The sequence below is a fragment of the Thalia democratica genome, unplaced genomic scaffold (genome assembly GCF_965202585.1).
Source record: "Thalia democratica unplaced genomic scaffold, ktThaDemo2.hap1.1 HAP1_SCAFFOLD_251, whole genome shotgun sequence".
Lineage (NCBI taxonomy): Eukaryota > Metazoa > Chordata > Thaliacea > Salpida > Salpidae > Thalia > Thalia democratica.
Genome location: NW_028139365.1, coordinates 66,513 through 91,348, shown reverse-complemented (window position 1 = coordinate 91,348; position 24,836 = coordinate 66,513). Strand labels below are relative to the sequence as shown.

General features: G+C 26.5%; 1 protein-coding gene across 1 annotated transcript; it reads left to right on the top strand.

The window, feature by feature from the left end:
* Positions 1-4,356: 4,356 nt before the first annotated feature.
* LOC145846011 (cilia- and flagella- associated protein 210-like) lies at positions 4,357-17,403 on the top strand. Its single transcript, XM_082952975.1, has 12 exons — positions 4,357-4,462; positions 6,067-6,281; positions 9,611-9,784; positions 12,511-12,617; positions 12,974-13,066; positions 13,355-13,528; positions 14,013-14,135; positions 15,085-15,277; positions 15,427-15,571; positions 15,881-16,014; positions 16,367-16,497; positions 17,262-17,403. Exons 1-12 carry the CDS (start codon positions 4,387-4,389, stop codon positions 17,401-17,403), a joined length of 1,707 nt encoding a protein of 568 aa, XP_082809101.1. The 5' UTR covers positions 4,357-4,386.
* The last annotated feature ends 7,433 nt before the right edge of the window (positions 17,404-24,836 follow it).

Sequence of the window (24,836 nt, the reverse complement as noted above, 5' to 3'; positions counted from 1 at the left end):
TATTTTTTAATTTTTTTAGAATTCTTTCAGACAACATTTTGTAACGTCTTGTCCAGGACTTATATATATACATGGTAATACTTAAATTTACTTATTATAATTTAAAATATTTATTTGATTTTGTTTTACAATATTGTAATCAATATAAACTATTGTATTGATATTAATAGCTTTATATAGTAAAATAAAAGGGTTTAATTAATAAAGCTTTATTAGTTCATGATAAATAAGTTTAATTTATGTATTTGTAAAGTATGAATTTTTAGCCTAAAATTATGCTTAGAATATAATCTCAGCTTGGTATTGGTGCAACATCATCCCAGGTAATCACTGAAAATTGTTTGAGTGTATATATTTGTTTATGACAGTTACATTAACACAAGCATAAAGTTATATTTATAGTAATTTTTCAAAATACTTAAATGTCAATTATTTTCCTTATCTTAAAAGCTATCTAAAAAATTTTTATTTTATTTTAGAGAACACACCTTTGTCTTTAATTAAAAAAAATTTTGGTTTGGGGTTTGAATTATTTCATGGGGTCCCTCCAAAAATAAAGGTTTTATTTTTTCATTATTATTGCCTTAGAACCAAAAATAAATATTATTTTTTTATTTTTTCCCCTTAGTTTGCATGTTATTTAAATTCTTAAATGTTTGTTTTATAAATACTGTGGTATCTTTTACAATTTGGCCTGGATCAAGGACCGGATTTGCTAAAACTTAAAAACATCAACAAACAGTTTTAGCAAATCTGGTCCTTGATTGAGGCCAAATCGTAAAAGATATTAACATTATTTATAAAACAAACATTTAAGAATTTAAATAATATAAAAACTAAGGGAAAAAATAATAATGTTTATTTTTGGTTCTAAGGCAATAATAATGAAAAAATAAAACCTTTATTTTTGGAGGGACCCCATGAAATAATTCAAACCCAAAACCAATTTTTTTTTTAATTAAAGACAAAGGTGCGTTCTCTAAAATAAAAATTTTTAGATAGCTTTTAAGATAAGGAAAATAATTGACATTAAAGTTTTATGCTTCTTGAAAACTCACTACAAAAATAATTTTATGCTACATTAACTGGTGCCAAGAGTCATTTGAATTTTCTAAATTTATCTATAGCTAGTTGTTTAAAAAGCCCCAAGATGAAACTTTTATCTAAAAATTTAAAAACATGTGAGAAAATACAAGCAATATTCAAACATTAATGAATTTGTCATAAACTGAGTCACAAAATTATACTTTACTTACTGTATCAAATGTTAGAAAATTTTTATTTCCTAAAGTTGTCTTTATATTTTTTTTTTTCGTGTAAAACCAACAAAGTATATATTTAAATAAATAAAAGCTTAGAAATAGACCACTTATAAGTTTTAACCTAATTGATAATAACAAACTAAAAATAATAAAAATAAAACATTTTGTAGTCAAAACTGATTAAAAATATTAAACTGCAAAATAAAATTGACTGCATAAAAGCTATGTGAAATATAAAGTTTTGTTTAATAAATGGTGTGTGTGTACTTAGTGAACTGATTATGAATAAATGTAACTAACTACTTTAGTTAAAGTAATTTACATACTGTAGTATTAAGTTGTTATACAACAAAATTTTGCAATACTTTACATAAATTAAACTTATCATAGTATTTTAGTTATACGCAAACGTAGCACCTATGCACTATGCAGCATTTAATATATATGCAATGCAATATTAAAGTTTTTAATCTTTGAAGTCAAATTTTCATAAAAAAAACTTTTTAAGTCTTAATATCAATAAAACCAGACATAGAATTGACAATATAGCTATAAAATGCTTAATTATGATTGTTGGAAAAATAACTTTTGTTAAATGTGAATAATAAAAAAAAAACAGGTAACAAAACGAATTTACTTTAATAGTATATTTTTCATCTATTTTCATTTCATAGCTTAATGAACAACAAAATAAAGCTCAAAGTATTTGTTCCTAGAACCTATTGCACAAAAAATTTTTACGGTTGAACTTTTAATGTTTAAAAAAAAAGATTATTTATAGATTAAAATTAAATAAAACTTATAATAATTTTAATGCGGCTTAGAAATACCAATGTACTAAAACTTATTTTGGAACATTTTAACCATAAACTTTTATTAATACATACTATTAACTATATTATATAAGTAGAAAAAATATTTGAAATCTTAAATTTAAAATGCGCAATTTATTTGAAGATTATTATCAAGCTGTTACAATTTGCTAATAGATACTAATTAAGTTTTGACGTTAAGCTTCAAAAGTAAAAATTGTCGAAAAAACTTATATGGATAAAAAAAAAACACTATTCTTAATTATATAATTTTTATGTTTAGAAAAACAAAACTTTGCGTTTAACTTCCGATTCGCCTACTTTGGTGTAAGTTACACCGTGTAACGTTCAGTTATCGAGTCATATACCACGCAAACAGACTTATGTCTTGTCTCGGATAAAGTTAAATCATTTTTAGTACTTAAAAAATATAGTTATATTATTAAACAAAAAAGGTTACTTAAACTTTTTGTTTGTATTGTAAAAATGTAAACTATTTGCTTTTGAAAAAAATCTTTGAAAATATTTCTTATTATTTTGCACTGTTTCTATGTAGTCATGCTGACTTAATGCTAGCAGTAGTAGAGGCAATTTTAGTGAAATGCTTAGAATACAGTGCAAAAACTTGTTTAATTCAACTACAATTACTGCATTATTTTATAATTTTGTTTAGTCATATCTATAAATTATAGTAATTACTCTCAATTTTATACTCTACATATAAATTTAAAAAATGTTTATTTTAACTTTTTATTTTTAGCTATAATTTGTTTAACATCAACTTCCACTGCCAATAGTTGTGAGCATTTAAATTTTTTTTTCTTTAAAAAGTTGAGTATTTTTTTTTGTTAGAGATCGAGTTTTATTGTTTAGTATGGTATATAGTGTATGTTAAAATATATTTTACAATTAAAATAAAAGTTGAGGTTTTTTTCAAATTTTATCCAAATCTAATTGATTATTTTTGTTATATATCAAAATATTATAAAACAATTTTTTTATTGTTTTTCGCTTTAATTTTAGTAGTTTTGTCAGGTGTTAATAAATAAAGAATAACATTATCAAATAAAACTATATTACAAATTTGAAAAACTTACAAGAAAAATTAAAAAAAGTGCATAGTTTAAAAAGTATGCATGTTAAGATATATTAAGATATAACAGAATAATTGGGTGGTTACTTTGTAAAAGATCTAATTACGTGTATTTTTTATATATTTTGTTGGTAGACTTATTGTAGCATTTGAAGAAAAGCTGTTATTTTAAATTATTTTTCATGCTTTTGTGACATTAGTTTGTAAATTCAGGTCAACATTGTTAAGTGTTAACATTTTATTATACTTAAAAAGGTCAGAATTTTTTGCCATTAAAACATGGTTGTATATAAATTATTTAATTAGTATATATTTATTTAATGTTAAAAAATTTAAATTTTAGATAAAACAGACAAAAAATAGGTGGTTTAAAAAAAAAATTTTATTTTTGCATCTTGCATTCAATAATATTCCTGCATTCAATCAATTTAAATATTAGTTATGGACTTACTGTAAAAATTTAAAGAAGATTGGTTAAAAAATGAAAGAATGGATAGATTTTTAGTGAAATAGCCTTTTATAAGGAGCTTATTGAGGTCTCAGACTTTGACAGCTTGTAACTTGAAAGTTACTTTGAATTTTTTAAGCGTTTAAAGATGTCTGATACCTAATTTTTTTAAATAATAAATTTTTTATGATTAGAAATAATTACAACCTAACATTTAAAAATCTAATAACTAACTGACACTTCTTTTTAGAAATATTTTTAAAGTTTTTAGTTTAAACAAGCAGTTAAAATTATTTTATAAGTTTTTACTATATCCTTTTCACTTTATTATTTACAAAGTAAGTTTTAAACTAAAAAAAGTTCTTTCAAACAATATAAATAAGACTCAATTTTTCAGAACAATATATATTTCATGCTTCTTTTGTCAGTTGTATACTAAGCAATAAAAATAAAATTTCAAATCTAGCTTATATAGTGAAAATGCAATCAACGTAATTAATAATAAAGCAAAGAGTAATTAACAATACATAAGTACTTCTTATTACAATGCAACTAAAAAAAATAATAAAACAGAGCAACAACTTATTAAACAATTTAAGAAAACAACGAAATAGTATAATCAAAATCTTTATGTTTACACAACTTAAGTTTTCTTAACAAAATACAAATAAAAAAAAAGTTGATAGTCAATTAAGACAGAAGAAAACCTTGAGTTAACTCATCAAGTTTTATAATTTTTCAGAAATAATTGCAGAGTTAATGTAAATAAGTATGACAACAATTCAGCACATAAACCTGGTGCAAAATGGAAGAAGAAAAGGTACTGCAAGAAATGCAGGAGATATAGGTAAGCTTTATTTGGTTGATTTACTTTGTAATCATTTTTATCTATTTTGTTTTATGATTAGTTTGCAAATTTTTTGTTATTAATATTACATTTTTATAAAAGTTTTTATTCTTTTGTTTGATTTTTGTAAAATCTGTGCTTCTTGCAATTCAGGGTGCATAAAGTATTATTGGAAAGTATAAATTGTCATTAGTTAAAAAAATATGAATGAAGGCAGAAGTTGTATATTTTGTGTTTTATTTAAAAGGTTGGTAAAATAAATTGTATAAGCCTTTATTTCAACACGCCCTTTTTCATCAGCAACTGTTTGTTCAGCTCCCTTTCTGAGGCTTTTAACTGATGCACAAAATTCTTATTACATTTTTGGACACAATTTTAAACCTTAAAGTTTTTTATAGAGTTTACAGTTGAGTGTTGTGACTAACAGGCCTTAATTTCCAAACTAGACAAACACTGAAGTCCATTTGGTTTTGAATCGAGGGTACAATCTGCTTCAAAATCCCAGAAAATTGTGTCTACATCAAACTTTTGCTTAGAATTTGGATGTGAGAGAGATAATACCATCCTATTGAAAAATAAAATCTTCAATTTTAAAGTGCTTTTTCACACCACACAAGACAGGGCCAAAATGTAATTAATTTTGTACATTTGTGTTACCCTGTTTCACAAATTCTTAGAGGTTTCTAAGTTGTTGAGACTTTTGAAACCATGAAAAATGCGGACTTTTGGTAGCATGTGTTATAGAACATTCTCTGAGTGTTGGGTCAGCATCTGTTGTTTTAATAAATCAACTTCTCAGTTATTATTTTTCTTCAAAATGATTCAACTTTTTGTGTGACAAGTTTCAGCAATTTTCCAAAAGAGCTAGCTCTATCACTTCCTATTTTCTTCTTGAAGTGTAGTTAGATGCTTCTAGTTCTTTAGATTCAATGGAGTAAGTTTGAAATAAGTTCTAACACACAAAAAGATATTAATAATTTTGATTGTTTTTTCGGACCTTTGTTCTGGTTTCCTTCTTATTGTCAAATAACAGCCCTGATAATGCTTTTTGTAGGACATGAGTCTGCTTTTGAGATGATCTTTAGTGTAGCTAAGTTTTTTTGACCTTAAGAACTTTTAGCTGCTTAATAATATTCAGTATGGGCGTCCCTGCACAATAATGTCCAATAATGGCATCACACTCAGTAGTTTTAAAAAGAAGTTATGATGAATTTGTAAAATATACTTGATGTGGAATAAATTTTATCAATACAATTGTAGGGTAATTTATTACATTTGATTTTAAAACATGATCCTAAATAAGTACTTAAAACCTGAATTATTTTTTTTTTTTTTTTGGAAAAATTTCTTTAAATTGTAGATATTCTAAAAGCTAATGTTTTTAGAATTTTGATATATTTGTCATAAGCTTTTCTTCTTACTACATTATAGTTCAATTTTTGTGTTTTTAAAGTAATTCAAAAAATAAAAATATATCATAAATAAAAAAAAAATATGTGAGTACTTTTAATTTCTTATGCACAAACTTAATATAAAACAAACTATGTGGTATACCTTATAATAAATTTCAACAAAAACTGAAATTGGAAATTCTTTTGTTTTAGTTGATGGGAAAGAACTTGGCAAGGGCTTGTATCTTCCCAATGGAACAGATCTAAGACAAGTAAAAGTTCTCAGGAGGGAAGAATTTGACCGTATTCAAGACAACTTGTACAGAGCAGAGCGCAAAAAGCAGCAAGCCATCAATGACTACAAAGAAAAGCAGAAACTCAAAAAGGAAGCTAAAGAGGCCATCAAAAATTGGCCCAACACAATTTTGGTTTGTTTGTATTTATTTCTTTAATCTAATAAAATCTTTTACACCCTATGATTTTATGTTGATTTAGTTCATCTTGTATAGAACTAATACTATCCTTTTCTGAAATGATTAATTATATAATTTTAGTTGCAGTTAAGGGCATAAGAAGGTAAGCATATTTTTACAAAGTTTAACATTGGTACTATATGAAGTATCAAAGTATAAACTATAAGTCAGTTTTTAGAAAATAAAAATTTTAATATTTTTGTAAATTGTTTTCAATACAAATGTACAGAGTGCAATTTTTTCATTTTCAATTTTCTCAGAAAATAAAGAATACCACTAAAATTTATCTCCTTCTTTATTTGTGAGTTAGAGACCTCTAGTTTTCAAAAAGTATTTCTTATATACTTTAAAAGATATTAAATGTTGGAATTTTGATAATAAAAAAAATTGAAAACTGTAGTTAAAAAAAAACAAAAAAACTAGATGGTTAAGAAATTGCATTGATAAGATTTAAGTATTTGTATTGGACTTACTGTAAAAAGTTAAAATTGTTTAAAAATGGAATAGGAGAAAACTTTTTTCTTTAATAATCTTTTTTTGATTGAGATCATAGATTTTAGTCACTTATATCTAAAAAGTAACTTTGAACTTTGTAGGGTGGGCATTTAACCTTTATTTCTGGATAAACCTGAAGTTAAATAATATTTTTAAAACTACCTGCTATTATGAAAAAAAAAATCATTAACTGGAAAAACCTTAAATTTTGAACTACTTATACATTCAAGCTATTGAAATTTAGATTTGATACAAAGTATATCTATATTTATTACTTTTTTTTTGAATATTTTTACCAAAGGTGTTTTTAGTATAAAAACTTTTTTTTGTTTTGTTTTTGTTTATTATTTTTTTGTAGTTTATAGTTAATAATTTCAAACTCTAAAAATCTTTTCAACTATAAAAAAAATGTTTCCTTAAAATTTAAGGCTTTTGTTCAAAAAAAGTAGATAAGTCTAAGTAAATAAGTCTACTTTTAAATTTTTGAGAAAATTGACAATGTGTAAACTAAGGTTGAAATGTTTTTATTAGAATCATTTTACAAAGTATTAAATGTAGTTTATGTGTTTTATAAAAATTGAGTTATAGTTTTAACTTGATGCTTTCATTTAGGAGCCAATGTTAATTTTATAAAAAAGAGAAAGCATCCTACTATATGACATTGTTGAAGCTTTTAAATTAAATGCTAACAAATGTACAGTTCACTTGTTTAAAGTTAAAAAATGTTTATAAAAGTTTATATATTTACCTATTTGAAAGTATGGTTACACAAATATGTTAGGTTTTAAGGAGTAGTAGTCTTTATTAGTTTTAAATTTTTTTAGCCAATAAAGTACTTCAGATTACGTTTTTTTTAATTTCATTTTTATGTATCTCTTCATTAAAGGAAAAGGTTTTGTGTATGCAATGTTTGTTTCATTTAAGCATTACAACAAAAAATATCAAAGGTTTGTTTGTTGTTTAAGTTTCTTAGTATATTTTAGTTCATCTGCCACACTTATGAAATAAGATATATATTATAAAAAACGGGTATCTGTCAAACTTGCACAAGCGTACAATGTTGCACGAGGGGGCAAAATTGCACGAAAACACTTTTGCACGAGGGGATAAAATTGCACAAAGATACTTTTGCATAAAGACATTTTTGCACGAGCAGACAACTTTTCATCGAGACATTTTTGCACTGGTCAAACTTCTTTTATTTGTTTATTTTTTTAAACTATTAATTTTTTATCCTATAATTGTTACTCCTAACCCATATCCTCCGTCAATAACATTTTTTTTTTCTTTAATTTTTTTTTTTTACTATCACTGTTACCCCTTACCCTTGGTCGGTACTTTTTTTTTAGTTAATTTATATTTTATTATTATTATTATTTTCTTTTTTATTATAATCATTTTTGTTAGTTATTTTTTTAGATTTTTATTTTTACTATCACTGTTAACCCTTACCCTCGGTCAGTAACTTTTTTTTTTCTTTTAGTTTTTTTATTAACTTATCTTTTATTTTTTAGTTTATTTTTTGTCTGTTTTTTTTTTTACTCTTGTGCAAATTGACCCTTGGTGCAAAATTGTCTTTGTACAATTTTTTTCTCGTGCAATTTTGTCTTTGTGCAGTTTTGACTCTTTTTCATAAAAAAACAGTTACTGACAACTAAAAATTTAAGTAAAAGAACTTAATTCAGGGTTGCCAAAAGACTTGGAATACTAGAAAAAACATGACATTTGACAGTTAAGGCTAAAAAACCTGGAAAACCCTAGAATTTTGCACAAACATCACTAGATACGTTATTAGATACGTAAATTCTATCAGTATAGTTTATTGAATGACAAAACAAAAGCGCTCAAAATATTTGATCCTAGAACCTGCTGCACGAAGAAACCTTTCGGTTATCGAGTTGCATACCACGGAACCTTTTAACGTCTTATCATATACAATAAACTGTTTTGTATCCTTTGGAATTTTATTCATCATAAAACACTTTAAATTAACATTAGAACATTTTCTCAAGTAATTTAATACTATTTAACACATTTTTTAACGTTAGATTTGATTTTACACTATTACTACGAATAGACAAATAAACTTTACTTTTAAAAACCTAAGAGAAACTCAGAAAACTTGAAAAAAAAATTTGGAAATCCTGTACATTACATGTTTTTTATAGTTTTAAACACCTTAATATTTTTTTAAAGCTTACAAAATATCGTAAATAGTGGAAAAATTTTACTATAAACCCTTTTTATCTAAGCTGTTTTAATATTATGCAAACTTGAAAACTTTGAATCAGATTTTTTTAAAACTCTAAAACAAAATTATTCGAAATACAACCATTTAACTAATAAATTTATGTTGCAGATATCATCAGTCAAATACTTCTTAAAATTTCTCAAGCTTTGTATACTGATTAGATCAAAAAAAAAAAGTTTTGTGGTTAAAACATGCTAGATGAAATAGTATAAACAGTACAAATTGTACTAATAACTAACACATGAATTTACTATAATACAAAGTATTAATAGTAACTTTAAGAATGCTGTAGACATAGAGTCTTAACTTTGAGCTTAAGTTGTAGGCACATGCGAAAAATATTGGTTAGACACATGTTTGATTAAAGATTATAGAAAAAAAGCTTACTGGTTTTAAACATTTGTGTTTTGTTCTGTCCCTAATAAATATTGTGAGATGGAAGCTTGTTATGAGCCAAAGCATGAAATCTGCAGCAAAATGCACGTGTGCAAACTATCGCACTTCTCAATAAACATAAACTCATTCATTGCATTCGCAGGGAGACAGGCAGATCAGGTTGAACGCGAGGAAGATGCGGGAGGAGGAGGAAGAGAGGCAGAAGAAGGTGGTGGACGTCGAGGAGGGAAAGTACCAGCAGGAGGTTAGGAGGAGGGCCATCCAGGAAGCGAGGACCAAGCAGTACCACCAGACCGACCGCATCAAGGCTTTTCATGTTAGCTGAACGCTTGTGTAACTATCTTGAAATGTTCATTGTACTAATTGTATTGAAATATTTTTTTTTCAATTAAGATATAAACAAAACTGTACAAAATTGGCAGGTCCAATATTCTCTTAAAAATTTTGTTAGTTAGTTTTTTTTTTTGTTTTTCAAAAATAGTTTATCGTTTTTATATGTTGTTTTAAAACCTAAAAACGAATTTATACACCTTATGACAATCAGTTATGTTTTTGTAGTATCAAAGTTGCCATTATACTTAAACTTATATAAAGTATGTTTTCGTCTATTTAAAAGGAAAGGAAAACTAGTTAATAATTTTACATGAAAATATTTTGATATAAAAGGTTGTTATTGTTATAATAAAATATGATCTTGTTGCAGTAATTAAGTTGTAATATAAAAAAAAGCTTCTATCTTATCCTACTATAAATCATTTATATTTGTTACAAATTTAATAAATTTAAGCAACATGAAAAACTTTCAAGAGAAATATATCCTTATCTATAATTTATGTATTTAAAAAATACTTTGAGTTATATGAAACATATTTTAAAAATGACTTATTATGTTAATGTTTTTGTTTTTCAATAGGTGATACTTGTTAACTAATTTTTATAGATTAGTATCATACCTTCTGTATGTAAAAGTAATTTTGATCAACGAAAAAATTGGCGAAAGTCTACAGAGCCGAAGCCTGGATTCCGTATGCCGTGAGACAAGCTTAAGTTAACATAAGGTTTCATCACACCAATTCAATCATCAGACCACAAGCATTCGGTAGACTTAGATTGGTGTCAGTCTACCGAAGACTTGTGGTCTGATGGATGAGTTGGTGTGATAAAACCTTACAATAACTTGAGCTTGTCTCACAGCATACGGAAGTCCAGGCTTCGGCTCTGTAGGCTTTCACCAATGTTTTTATCGATCGTATTCAATACTGTCTTACCTAGTTGACTATGTATTGGACGTTGCACGGCAATAGACAATGCTGAGTCACTGATCAATACTAGCAAATGGTTGATTCATGCTTGCATATATAAACCGTTTGTTGATTGTTGACTGCAAGTTTTTCGGTTGTTACTGATTGAAGATTCCTAATCAGGACGAATCCGGTCTCAGTCTACCGAAAGCTTGTGGTCTGAGGATCGAATTAGTATGACCAAAACTTATGTTAGAAATAGTTTTCTTCATAAATTAAAACTGAGATTATTGAAATAAATGATTTTGTCAAATTACCAACTTTTTTTTACTAGGTACATTTGTCATAAGTCTTAACGCACAGTAGAGTGTATGGTTGATATTTATTTTGACCTTACTTTGAACAACTATAGCCAGTGATACACCGTTGGTATATACATAACATTAAGATTACTAACTTTAATATTACATAATATATTTTTCATGGTTGTTACTTACTTAATCAGCAAAAACAAAATAGCTTTTTCTGCAAAATTATAACAATTTTTTTCTGACTATGTGACATATACTTTGTTAAAAATTTTGTTAACTTCATATTAGGAAGGCGTTCCTGTTTCATATTCATATGTTAATATGTTGCATATTCACTGTTTTAAGGCATAGAGGTAGTCAACATATATTTTTACTAAACATAGTATTGTATGTTATTCAAAAGTAAGTATATACTATTAGGTCCTTTTTGTAGAATAAAAACTTTAATTAGCTTATAGATATAGCTAGATTTGTTAAAATTTTGCAACACAAATGTATGAAAGAGAAAATTAAATGCATTTTTTCTTAGAGTTCTGTAAGTTTTTACTAAACATCTACGTCCTCCTTCATTTTTGAAGAAATTTACATTTCAACTTAAACTTTAAGAAAAAGTTCTTTTTAACATCACAAAAAACTTGTAGAAAGGGAATTTTTGAGCAAAATACAAACATAAAAGTTAATTGACTTTCTTGTTTACATTTGCGAAAAACGATTATGTAGAAGTTAAATGTTTGTTTCCTACTAGTTGTTCAAAACTTGTTAAAGATTGCACTGAGAAAGTTTTGTTAATGATTGCTAAAAAACTGTAGGATCTATATTTTTAGTGAAATTACTCTACTTTTGTCTTTTTAGTTTGTGCTTTCCGTTAAAAACCTATTAAACTCTCTAACATTAATCGTTAATATCTCAAAACTTACTGTGAATTTTTTGAATCATAAAGTTGTTAGTTTAGTTTTAAATATTAAAAAAAACTAACTTTATTTTAATAATGTACCCCCTTCTCGCTATGTACTTAAAATTGATATTATTATCAATTATAGAAACTGTTTTATTTACCATATAAGCGGTATTTTAAATTCATCAATGGCTTATAAATACATGGAAGCTGTTGCAGAATTTCACTTATATATAAGATGTTCGTATAAAGTACTAGCTATTTTACACTAGTTGATTTCGTACTCTAAATATAAAAACTTAATAGGTTAGTTATTTATAGTATATAGGTTACTGTAAAGTTACTCTACGTATTTAAATCAGTTCTTGAATAAGTTATAAGACATTGTAGTATTTAACTTTTATTCAAATATTGTTTTCGTGTTTGGTACGCAATAAATTTTACTTAACCTGATGGTGATATTTGCTCTACATGATTTATAGTTATTAATAAATTGAATATGAAGTTTGTAAAAAGTATATAAAACCAAGTATGAAATCAAAACATTAACTGTATAGTTCTAAGCCTAATTCTTAAATCGTTGTATTTGCAACAGAGTGCCCTCTTACTCAGTGAAACGCTGAAGGAAAGGGAAATGCAGATAAAAGTTAAGGAAATGATGAATCCTCCTAGCAAACAAGTTGAAGAAAGATTAAAAATGCAGTTGGTTATTTTTTGCTGTTTAATAAATGTTTGAAATTAAATTCTGATGCATTTTAATAATAGTTAATACACAAAACTAAGTATTTTTAGTCATTTTAAGTACAATTTAATGCTGTAATCTTTTTAAAAAATTGCAAAAAAATTGAAGTCAAGTACTGTTTACACTGTTGTACTTAAGTTTTCTGTAATAATGTTATAACTGTTGTAATTGTAATTACAAACTTTAAAATAAGAATACAAACAACTTATGTTCAACATGGTATAAGTTCAGATTAAAACCTTTTGTCACAAACCTGAAATATTAGTTCCTTCATAAAAGTTACAAGAGTAATTTTTTTATTACTCGTTGCTTACAGAGCTGAAAAGGAACGAAAAGATTTAGAAGAGAAAGAGAAAGAACAGCTGAGATGGCAAGAAAGAAAATTGATACAAAGCTACCAAATAGATCAGTTAGTTGCAATCGTCCCTAAATATTAAATTAATGCTAAAATATTACTATATATACAAAACATTTAAAATACAGTTGAAAAATCTATGTTTTTGCAAGAGACTTTAACCACAACAAAAAATACCAAAAAATTCTTTCCAAAATTTAAATATATAGTACGAATTATAACATGATAAGAAACGCGCCAAAATGCTTTATGTTCAATAATATTTTACTGCAATGAAAAACTTTTAGGTAAAATCTTACAAATTCTAGATACTTTTCTCCAACAAACATATACCTCTGTTAGGTGGAAAGAGCGCGAGAAGGCGGAGCTGCAGGAGAAGAAGGATCGCTTGAAGGAGCAGGAGAGACTGAGGAAGCTGCACGAACTGTACGAGATGGAGGTGAAGGAAGTGGAACAAGTGAAGAGGGAGCAGATGAAGGTGACCGCGCAGAATTACAAGCACAACATCAAAGTGAGGTGAGTTTTTTTTTTGTTACTTGTTACACGAGAACATATTCAAGTTTAAATACTAGATGAAAGTTTTAACAAATTTGAGGATTTGTCGGTAAATCTAAAGCTGAGTTTAATTTTTACCTTTAAGTGTTTTTTTATAATATTTCTATCATTTTTTACACAAAATTACTGCCTTGTGGTTGAAAGTTTTTTACAAATATAAAAAGAAGGTTTTGATTTTAAACCTTTTGCCAATACTGATTTCATAGTATCTTTGAATCTCATTGTTTGGTTTTCAAATTATTTTTATTGTACGGTTAAAAAATAATTTATGAAAGTTTAAAATTTTATAATTAAAACTGCTAGATTTTTGTCTTACTTTAGCTAAAAGAATTTTTATTAAAGTAAATAGTGTATTCATATATAGTAAGAGTATAAAGTCATAAGTGCTACTGGAATTAAAATTAAGTATTTTTAAGTTAATAAATCAACTTGCTATTTTATAAAGGAACTTAAGCAAGAAAATGGAGAAGGAATTAGTTGATGAGGAAGAAAATGAAATAAGGATATTTGCTGAAAGTAAAAAGAAGCTGGACAAAATGTACAGGAAAAGATCTGAACGACTGAAAAAGTTTGATTTTATCAATATAAAATATAATCATAAACGCATTCCGCAATAAGAAAGGATACATAGAATATTTTTCAAAAAAAAAAAAAAGAGTATTTAGAAAAAGCTTCAGACTAACATTTGTTTGCTTTATAAGTTAATGTGTGTTAATCATCTAAAAATATTTTGTGCAATTTTATAGCTAATTAGTTATTATATTGGTATCTTAAGGGTACCAAGGAACATATTTAAAATTAGGCAAGGAAATTTAAGTAGCTCAACATATTTTTATACTTATTATTATATATTCAAAAGGATTTCTTTTGTTTTTTCATTTTAAGGATCCCAGTTTGTGAATTTAGTAATTAGTTTATGGAATAAAATTATTACTAAAAAAAAAAAAATTACCTTTTAAATAGCCAAAACCAATATTTGTTCAATTTTAATAGTTTGATTTCCTTAAAAATTGGATGATTAATTTCTAATCTTAAAAATTATTATTAGTGGCTAAATTTAAAATGTTTGAGAAAATAACACAAGTTGACTATATTGAAAACTTGCTACATAAACAAACTGAAGTAAGAACATGTGTGTTTGTTAAAAAAGAATAGAAATAGTTTTTTTATAATCGGTTCAAAACATTTTTGTTATTAATTTAACTCACCTCCCTACTTTAGCAATACGTGTAAAACATAGAAGAATAATATTTAAAAACTAATAATATCTTTTTAGATTTTTTACTTACTTTCGTAATATATATTTATTTTAAACTTTCTCCAAAACCCAATTTTCTTAAAAGAAAAAAAGGGTTTATAAAGAAAGCTTAAAACCACATGTTTTAAAATGTTTACAATATTTCCTCTGAGCTTCTGCACAATCTACCGTTCAACCACTCCTAATATAAAAATTAAACATTAGTGTGCAAAACACCAATTAGTTAAAATTCTCACAACCGGTGTTTTCCCCCGAACAGAGAAGGCGAGGAGCGGCGCAACAAGCTGGGCGACAACCTGATCAAGTTCCAGATGGAAGTAGAGAGCAGGAAGCACGGCAGGGAGGACTTCCTCACCAGGGACCGCGAGGAGCGGGAGGCGAGGGCGGAGGAGGAGAAGCGGGCGAGGGCGGCGGAGATGCGGAGGAAGATCGGCAGGCACCTCAAGGACACCGTTCGTTGAACTTGTACTAAAGTGTTTGGAATTAAAAAAAAATGATACATCCATATATCAATGAAAACACTTTTTAAACACTTGTTTTTCTATGTAATATAAAACAGCGCATAAACCACCACAGTGAATTGTTTGAACATTTGCAACAGATTGCCAACCACGAGAAGTTGTCGAAAGAAGAGAGGGAAATAAACAAGGAGTCGTTGAGGTTGAGGAAGATCGCCGATGAGGCCGCGTTCGAGGAAGACAAGATGAAGATGGCTGAAGACAGGAAGAGAAAAGCTGCCATAGCAAGTTTGATTGATACCATGTTGACTAATATACAGTATATATTGTGAACATTTTAGTAGTTAATTTTTTATTTGTAATTATTGAAGTTTAAACATATGGTTAAAACTTATACTTTTTAAAGCTTTTATGAAACCAAAAACAATTTCAGTAAATAATAAATGATTATTTTTTATAAATACATCACTTAAGTTTTTTTCCAATTATACTTTTGAAAAGCTTCTTTTGATGCAATAAGCACATTCATACTTGTAGTTTTGTGCTGTGAACAGAACTAGTACAATACTATACAAATATTATCAAAAATTTTTGCAGAGTACCACCTGACGCAGCTGAACGAGCGAGCCGAGAAGGAGAGACAAGAGAAGCAGTTCGAAGATTTGGCCGACAACTCCATGCTGCTCGGTTGCAACGATGAGGAAAAATATTTTATGGATTACGCTGATAAAGTTTGAACTTGTTGTGATGATGTTAAATCAGTTTGTATAGTAAAGCTTTGTAATATTGTTTTGTTAAACCACATATATAACGTGTAATGTATTTTAAAGTCTTACAAGTAAATCTGATATCAATATAAATACCAATTTCCAATGCTAAGCTTTCTTGTTATGATTGAAATCTTATTGTTAGCCAAAACTTCTTGTATTACAAAACTATTAAATAAAAACATTTGTTATCAAATTAAAACAAGTACTAAAAGTGGTTGTGAGGTTTTGGTGCGCAACACATGTGAACTTTTGTGATAGTTTTTTAACGAAACAAATTGGAATTTTTTAAACTAAATATTTTCCCACAATAAAGGTGATAGCAGACTCGAAGGCGAAGGGAAGGAACGTTTATCCGCTCATAAAAGCCGCTAAATCGGGGTTCGGTGGAGGTAAGGGACCGGTTGATCAAAGCGGCAACAGACCTTCGTACATGGCTGCTAATTGGTCAGTTATTTGATTGATGTTTTTGTTGCTAAAAAATTATCAGTTTTAAATCAAGGAAATTTAATTACCTTTTTTGGTTTATAGGCTGTTTTAGTTTAAGCATTAAACTTGTTTACAAGAAAACAATAATTTTAATAATTGATACAATCTGTAAGACTTACAGACTGTTTTTCTAATTATAAGATTATAGATAGATTATTTAGAAGTTTTTTTGTTTTTTACCGCCGATGATAAAATAATGTTATTTGTTGTTACAAACTTATTTAAAATCATTAAGACTTTTTTTTGGGTTTAATTTTTATATTTATAAATATAAAAGTACTCTATTACTTTAATTAGACTTTTATAGAATTAAGATAATTTAAATTAATCTCATTTCATCATTTAGATAAAGTTAAGAAGGTACATTGTATTATCATTACGTTACTATATTTTTATGTGTAGAGTATTGTTTGAAATTTTTACAAAAAAAATTTGTAAAAACTATAAGTGTTTAGTTTCATATATTTGAAATAAAACTGTTCATAATAACTGCAAACTATTTTTAATTAACAGCCACAATAATATCTAGTCTTAAATCATGAAAAATAGCATAAAGCCATTTAACAGTCTCTTGATATACAAAAAAAAAAGCTTTTTATTTCAAAATAATCTATTCATTGCTAAAACATAATTTTAAACTACAAAATTAAATTATAATTAGTAACAAAAACAACTAAAAATTAACACAATAAAACTTTTACCATGTCTTTATTTAAAAACAGGAACGGCAAAGAAATGCCGAATTTGGTGGGAAAGTCCACGCAGGAGGTAAAAGACCACCACGACGGAGGGGTGGCGGGCAAGAACAAGAACAGATTGGGTTTCTCGTACTACAACTCGCACAACTTTCCCAAGACTTATTAAGCGATAATGTGTGTTTTAATTTGTATTTTGTATTTGGAAGCGTTTTTTACAAAAAGTAAATTTTTTAGTTGTATAACAAGCATTGTTGTTTTTATATAAAAAATGTTCTGTGAATTTTGAAAAGTTGTATATAATAATTTTTAATCTAAAAAAGTTTGGATCAGTGCTTGCAATATGTTTTTTAAAACTGTGATTTTAAAACTGTGTCGATTTTATTGTTTGTTTTGATAAAACTGTGATATTTTTACAATAAAAGGAATATGAACAATATCAAGCATACTCATTAAACTTATATATTTTAATAAAGAAATGTTTTTAGCTATTGTAATGATATTATTAGGTTCAAATTACTTTGTTATTGTCAACTAAACTTTCTTATTATATATAAAAAAAAAGAAAACTGCTTTAAATTTGTAGGTTTCCACTAGTGATGTACCGTACTCACTATCCGGGTCCGGGTCCGGCAGGATATTGCCATTTTTGATCCGGCCGGATTCTAATTTGAAAAAAAAAGTCCGGATCCGGTTCCGGCCGGATTCTAATTTGAAAAAAAAAAGTCCGGATCCGGTTCCGGCCGGATTCTAATTAAAAAAAAAAGTCCGGATCCGGGTCCGGCCGGATCCTATCAGAGATCCGGCCGGACCCGGATCTAATTAGTAAAAAAGAGCATACTGAAAAGTATTTGTTCAAAAACAAACCCTGTGTAAACTATAAAGAGTCATTTTCGTCAGTTAAAATTAAACACCTTCACATTTGTTTACATTTAAACAATGAAATAAACATTTCAGAAATTCAACTTTTTACATATGTTGTAAAATTGAAAATTTTAGAATGAATACTTGCATTATTTATTGTTTAAAGTTGAGCTCAGAGAATATTTAGAGTTAATACGGTTGAATGTACGAGCTAATGAAAATCATATGACGATATGTTTCAAACTAAATACTGATGCAACAAAACATCAGAACATGACAGGCAGTTTATATGTAAGCAGTTAGTTAGTTTGGTGTGCAGCTTGAAACAACAAAATATCTTGAACTTTTTTGTGAATGCTTATTGTAAGTAGTGTTTTGTTTTAAAAGTAAATATTTCAACTGATATACTGGTGTTTAATTGTTTAAATATTTAAGCCAGGTTTATAGTTTAATAGTTTAATAAAATTTTGCAGTTTCTTGTTTACTAAGAGTTTAATTTAATTTTTAGTTTATTGTTTTAAGTCTTTTGATATAGAATTGAATAGCTTCCAGTTTTTTAAGTGTTACCAAAGTAATTAATAATTTTGTATATGCTAGTATTTCTTGTTGTGTTTTATATAAAAGATTCATTACTAAAACTGTCGTGTCTGATTATAGAACGTAGTCTCAGTTAGAATTTAGTATTTGTTAGATATTAATTAAATAAGGTAGGATTTAATTATGATGGGTAGTACTAATAAGTTTAGTACACCACAATCAGTCCACAACTTTACTACCAAATTGTCAACCTTTGCTAGCTGTTCTACTGATTATTAGATTAATGTAATTTTTTCAGTTTTTAAAAACCTCATTCTGACTCAAGCTTGTTTATACTCACTCTAGCTAGTTTTATTGACTTAAACAGTGGCGACCCTGCTAGTTTGAAAATTTTTGGGAATTTTAGTAAATCTTGGACTGCCTCAGGCTAGTTTAGTTTTTTATAAAAACTCAGGCTAGTTTTCTTTTAGATTTTGAATGAGTTTGAGCTGATCCAGTTTTCAATATTTTGTAATTTTCTAGTTAATTTTGTTCAAGAACTTGATTTCAGATTTTAAATTGTAAATAACACCTATATTTGTAAATTTGTGGCTAGCTGTTCTACTTATTATTAGATTAAAGTTTTTTTTTTCAGTTTTAAATAACCTCATTCTGACTCAGCCTAGTTTATACTAGTGATGTACCGGAATCACTATCCGGGTCCGGCCGGATATTGCCATTTTTGTCTGATATCCGGATCCGGCCGGATTCTAATTTGAAAAAAAAGTCCGGATCCGGTTCCGGCCGGATTCTAATTTGAAAAAAAAGTCCGGATCCGGTTCCGGCCGGATTCTAATTTAAAAAAAAAGTCCGAATCCGGTTCCGGCCGGATTCTAATTTGAAAAAAAAGTCCGGGTCCGGTACATCACTAGTTTCCACAAATTGTTTTTATAGCACAGTTCATATTGAAATTTTATGAAACTACTAATAAAATGCAACTAAAATTAATGTTATATTGAAGTATTTCTAATCTTTATTTATCAATAGTTTGAAAGTTCTATTATATGTAAGTTAATCAATATAAATTTTTCTAAACTTTAACCTTTGATTTGTAGGCTTATCAGTAAAATTATTTTGTTGTAATGTTTGTAATTATAAAAGTTATACAAAGCTGTTCAAAAGTAATTTTTTAAAAAGATACCTTTTTTTTCTCTCTTTTATGGACCGAATCAAGACTATGTTAGAAGTTTTTTGACATTTAAAAACCGACCCTTATAGTTTGTAAATGTTTATGTAATCAATAAAATGTAAAAATGAGAAGTTATAAAACAAATATTAAGTCCATTTAAAAAAAAATTAGAATACTAATCTTTTACACATTTGTTTTTGTTACCAGGTTTCTTTGTGCTTAGAATACAAGTGATAGACAAGAACACATAAAAAATTAAGCTGTAAGAACTTGATTTTTACTAGTATAAATATAAGAAAAAAACCAGTTAACTACAAATAAAAAAACCTGAAGTATAGTTGTTGTTCAAAGTTTAGAAGTAAAAGCCTTTATCTGTGTAACGTATATAAAACAAAGTACAATTTTTGTTTGTGTTTTATGAAATTAAATAGAATAGCTATGCTAAAAAGATAAGAGCTTAAAATTTATGTAGTTTTTTACTATAGTTTCTAAAGACTAAAAATTAAAAAAAAAACAGCATCAGGTAAAATACTTTAAAAAGATTTAAAAAAAAGTTCTGCTTTATGATAGAACTTCAACTATATTTATACTAGTGATCTGCCAAACCCAAAATCTGGATCCCGCCCTTTTTCGCTTGGATCCAGGTTCTAATAAAAAATTTCGGGTCCTTTATTTTAAAAAGGTCGGATCCTAGCAGAGATTTGACGGGATAAAACGACTAAAACACATTTTTTGTAAAAACAAAACGTCTGTTTTTAAAACTCTGAACTTAATTTAAAACGTTATTATTTAAAAAAAAAAGCAGTTTAGTTTAATAAAAAGTTTAGCATTTAGAAAATTATTATTGTTCTGTTTAAACAATAATTTGATTTTAACTGCTTGAAAACAGTCTAAACTTCACAATGAATGAGCTTAACTAACTACAAATTATGCCTACCTAGTAAAATCCGTACACAATAGCACAGAAATGTTGAAAATTAAAACAAAGAAAAAAACTTTTCTATATAATAAACAAACGTTTCATTGCGTAAAAACAAAAATTGCTTAACTGAACAAAGTGCAAAGTTTATTTATAAGATCACGTACATCAACATTACATGCTATTAAAATACGTTGAATAAAAGCTTTCAAAGAACTATTAGAACGCGCTATAAAATGCAATCGAATTAATTTAGATCTCCATACTTATTTGGATTATTGAGTGGGAACTTTTGGTTCCATTGCTTGAAAGACATTGCTTGTATTTTAAATAACAACTAATTCATCCTCATAAACAATTATAAACTTAGTCTCATTAAATTTATACTGTAGACCAGGGGTCGGCAAACAGCGGCCCGCGAGCACGTTTTTTTTTTGAATGGAATGCGGCCCGCGAAAGAAAAGTTTGTTGCTTGTGAGCACGAAATTGTGGCCCGCTGAGCAAAAATTAATTTTAAGTTAAATTTTTTTCAGTAATTTAGTTTAATTTAAAATAATTTCGTCTTTTGTCCCTGTATAAAATTTTAAACTACTTAAAAGACTTTATTGCTTAGATTGAAAAAATGTTAAAAATTAGCATTCTAGCAGGTTTTTTTTCTCAGCTTCATAATAACTTTCTTCTTACAAAAGTAAGTGATTATCTTAGAAAAAAAAAGGTGTAAAGAGTGCTTGGATTTAGTAAATTAGTTATATAAGAACTACTTAGTAAATAAACTAAATACAAATTTTTCCATTTTGTACAAAAGTAATGCACAGTAATTAACTAAAAATCTTTTAGTTACAGTTTAGGTATTCTTTTTAAATTTTTCTATACCTAAGTTTTTTGATAGATGTTTGTTACTAAATGTTATATTTGAGTGTGCAAAAAACATTAAATTTTAACATAATAATAAGAAATAAAGTTTATTTATTTTTGGTTTTGACACAGTTTGATTTTTTGTAGTGTTTTTTTGCACTTTAAATTAATTTCTTTGCACACCAATGGTACAAAGATGCTCATATTCTAAACCACTTTTTTTTTTAATACTAAAGTTAGATTAAGGTTAGTTTATGCGTAGTTTCTAATGTTATTGTTTCTACGTGTAATATGTGTGTACAGACACAGTTAAGCCAATATATATGACAAAATTATTATACTTTTTCTAGGCATACTTGTAATTTTCAAACGGTGTTTTTTTGGCAAATTAAGTTAATTTTCATGCGTGGCATACTAACATACACAATTGCTAATTTTTGGAACTACCTATTTAATAAAAACTAAATTTATGGATGTAAATTTTTTAAATCTGTACATTTTTAATCAAAATAGCTCATATTCGAGCAAATAAACAACTAAATATTACCACACACTGAAACTATGACAATATGAAGACTTCAAATCTCAGGCCAATTTATTAATTTTTTTTAGTTTTTGACTTAATTGCTTTTTGTATACGAAAATGTAAGGCTAGTTTTTTGTCACTCAGGCTGGCTTTTTTGCTTTAAATAGTGGCAAATTAAACTTATGATGTATATTTTGTTCAGTTCACAGTGTTGATATGAAATATAATATATGTTAAATTTTAAGTCTTGCAGCTGATATAATTTGAAAAATTACTTATATAATTGTATACATATAAGTGTGAACAATTATTGTTGCCAAAAAACTTGAATCCCGGAAAAGCTTGGAATTTGACAATTCATGCTTAAATATTTGGAAAAAGCTTGAGTTTGAGAATTAAAAAAAACCTAGAATTTCAAAAAATTTTTACATGTAAAGATTTTACATTATAAAATTTCGATTTGAAATTTTTTTTTTATAATATTAGTAGTTTTTTATTAAAAAACACAATCAAAGTAGCTTTTCATTACCCTTTTAATATTGCTATATTATTTAAGAAACTTTTTTTCCTTAAATTTAGTTTTATACTAAAAATAGAAGCAAAAAATTGTACTTTCATAAACTTTATATTGGTGCATTGCACCTTTGCTTTTAAAATGTCTTTACCTATTGTTATGCTTTGCATTGGAACTAAACCTGGAAATTCTTTTTAAATGTCAAAGTTAGTAAAAGCACCTATAATAAAAAATTTCAGATGACCAGTATTTGTTGTACCAGTCTTTAATTTTAACAGATTTATAAAAGTCCTAATTTGATTTATGCGGCTTTATGATCTTCAGCCATTTCCTAAACACGACTTCTTGTTGTCATTGAAGTAATAAACTAAAATATTTTACTATTGCCAACACAAATTATTTAAATAAGTCTTCAATTTTAAACGGTATCTTCTTTTTAGTAATTAATTTTGCTACTTAATAACTTGCCTTAACACTTTCTTTGATCACTCTGTAGTGACTGAAAATGATCATGTGGTTTGTTGGTACTGACTTTATCGATTTTTTTTTTAATTTCTCGCAACAACTCCCAACTAACGTTTTTAATTCTTATAGCTCGTCTCATATTTCACATTTATTCTTTTTATTCTTTTTAAATGCAATGTTTTTATTGCAGATAAAGAATTGCTATAACCCTCAATGAACAATTAGTTTTTCTACTTCATTAATGGCTAAATTAAACTTTTCATAAAAATGTTTATTTAATTAATTGTTAATTCAAGCTGACTAATATATATATTTTTTATATATTTAATTCACTGTCAATATTTAATAAAATTCGTTATTTTTTTATTTTAAACAGGGTTGCTAAACAAACAGGCTAGCTTAAAAGTTTGAAAAACTCAGTCTAGGTTAAACCTGTTTAAGACATTTTTTTAAAACTCAGATGTGTGTGAACACAGTTACCATAAGTAGCTATAAAGCTATAAATCTTAGTAAAAAAATTGCTTTTTTGGAAAGTGGTAATAAATTAGCTTTTAGCCCTTAAATAATTGCGATAAGTGATTTTACACTATAAGCTTATGGAAAAAAATATTGCCGTTTTGATAAAAAAAATTGCTTTTAGAATAAATAAAACCCCCTTTTTTAAAAGCTTTAAAAATTTTTAAATTCTGGTGACTCAAACATTTAGCTCATCTAGTAATAGCTTCTTGCTCTAAAGTAACCTTTAATAAATAGTAAAACAGCATAAATAATTAGTAAACTGAAATTAATGTATGAAAATGAAATTTTTTGTCAAAATAAGTTTTAAGTTAACTTAAATTTTAGCTTTAAGCTTGTTGAATGATAAAAGTAAAATTATTACAATCAGTTTTTTCCTTAAAAAATATTTTAAAAATCTTATTAAAAACTGTCATTAAAAAGGTTAAGTTAATAATAATCTTGTTTGTTAGTTTAAGATAATTAAAATAATTTCATTGTTTGAATAAAATAAGGAGTAGAGTTTGAGACTGATATTTATTCACCATATAGAAAAAATCAAACAGCTCAATTCATAGTATATTAGTAAAAAAAATGTCTATTCCTTTTGATAGAAAGTATTTTATCATTTCATTTTATAAATATTATATCTTAAAAATTAACTTTATAAACTTCAAACTAGAATTTCCAGAATATTGTTCTATAAGTAAACATAGCAATGTGAAAAAGCAAATTTTTTAACTCTTTTTTGCACTTAGACATTTTTTATGTTTTTCATTTAATTTACTTAAATTAAAACAAAATTTATGCTGGTTGGACATGTTAATTGTTTTATTCAATAAAACAAGTTTACAAATCAATAAAACAGTTAAGCAAATATTTAAAATTTTTACCTACATACATATACAAAATTTTTCTAGACAATATTTGAAATACATGGTGCTCTTAAGTATTATGACTATACTAAACATTTTATTGTAGTGAATTTACTAATTCTTTCCTTTTATTTATTTTTGAGTTATTTATTGCATTTTTTTGGTTGCTCTTGTAGAAAGGGAAAAGTAAAATTTAAATGATGTAAAAATCAAAATTTAGGGTAGGAGACAGTGTGGGCGGAGGCCATGGTAGACTATAGTTTCCATGGTCAATATTGGCAGTAATAGGTTAAAAAAAGTGCTTTCCATTTTTTTTATTGTATGTATAAATAGTTTTCAAGTTTTTAGGTTATTTTTTACTTATTATTATTGTTTTTAAATTTA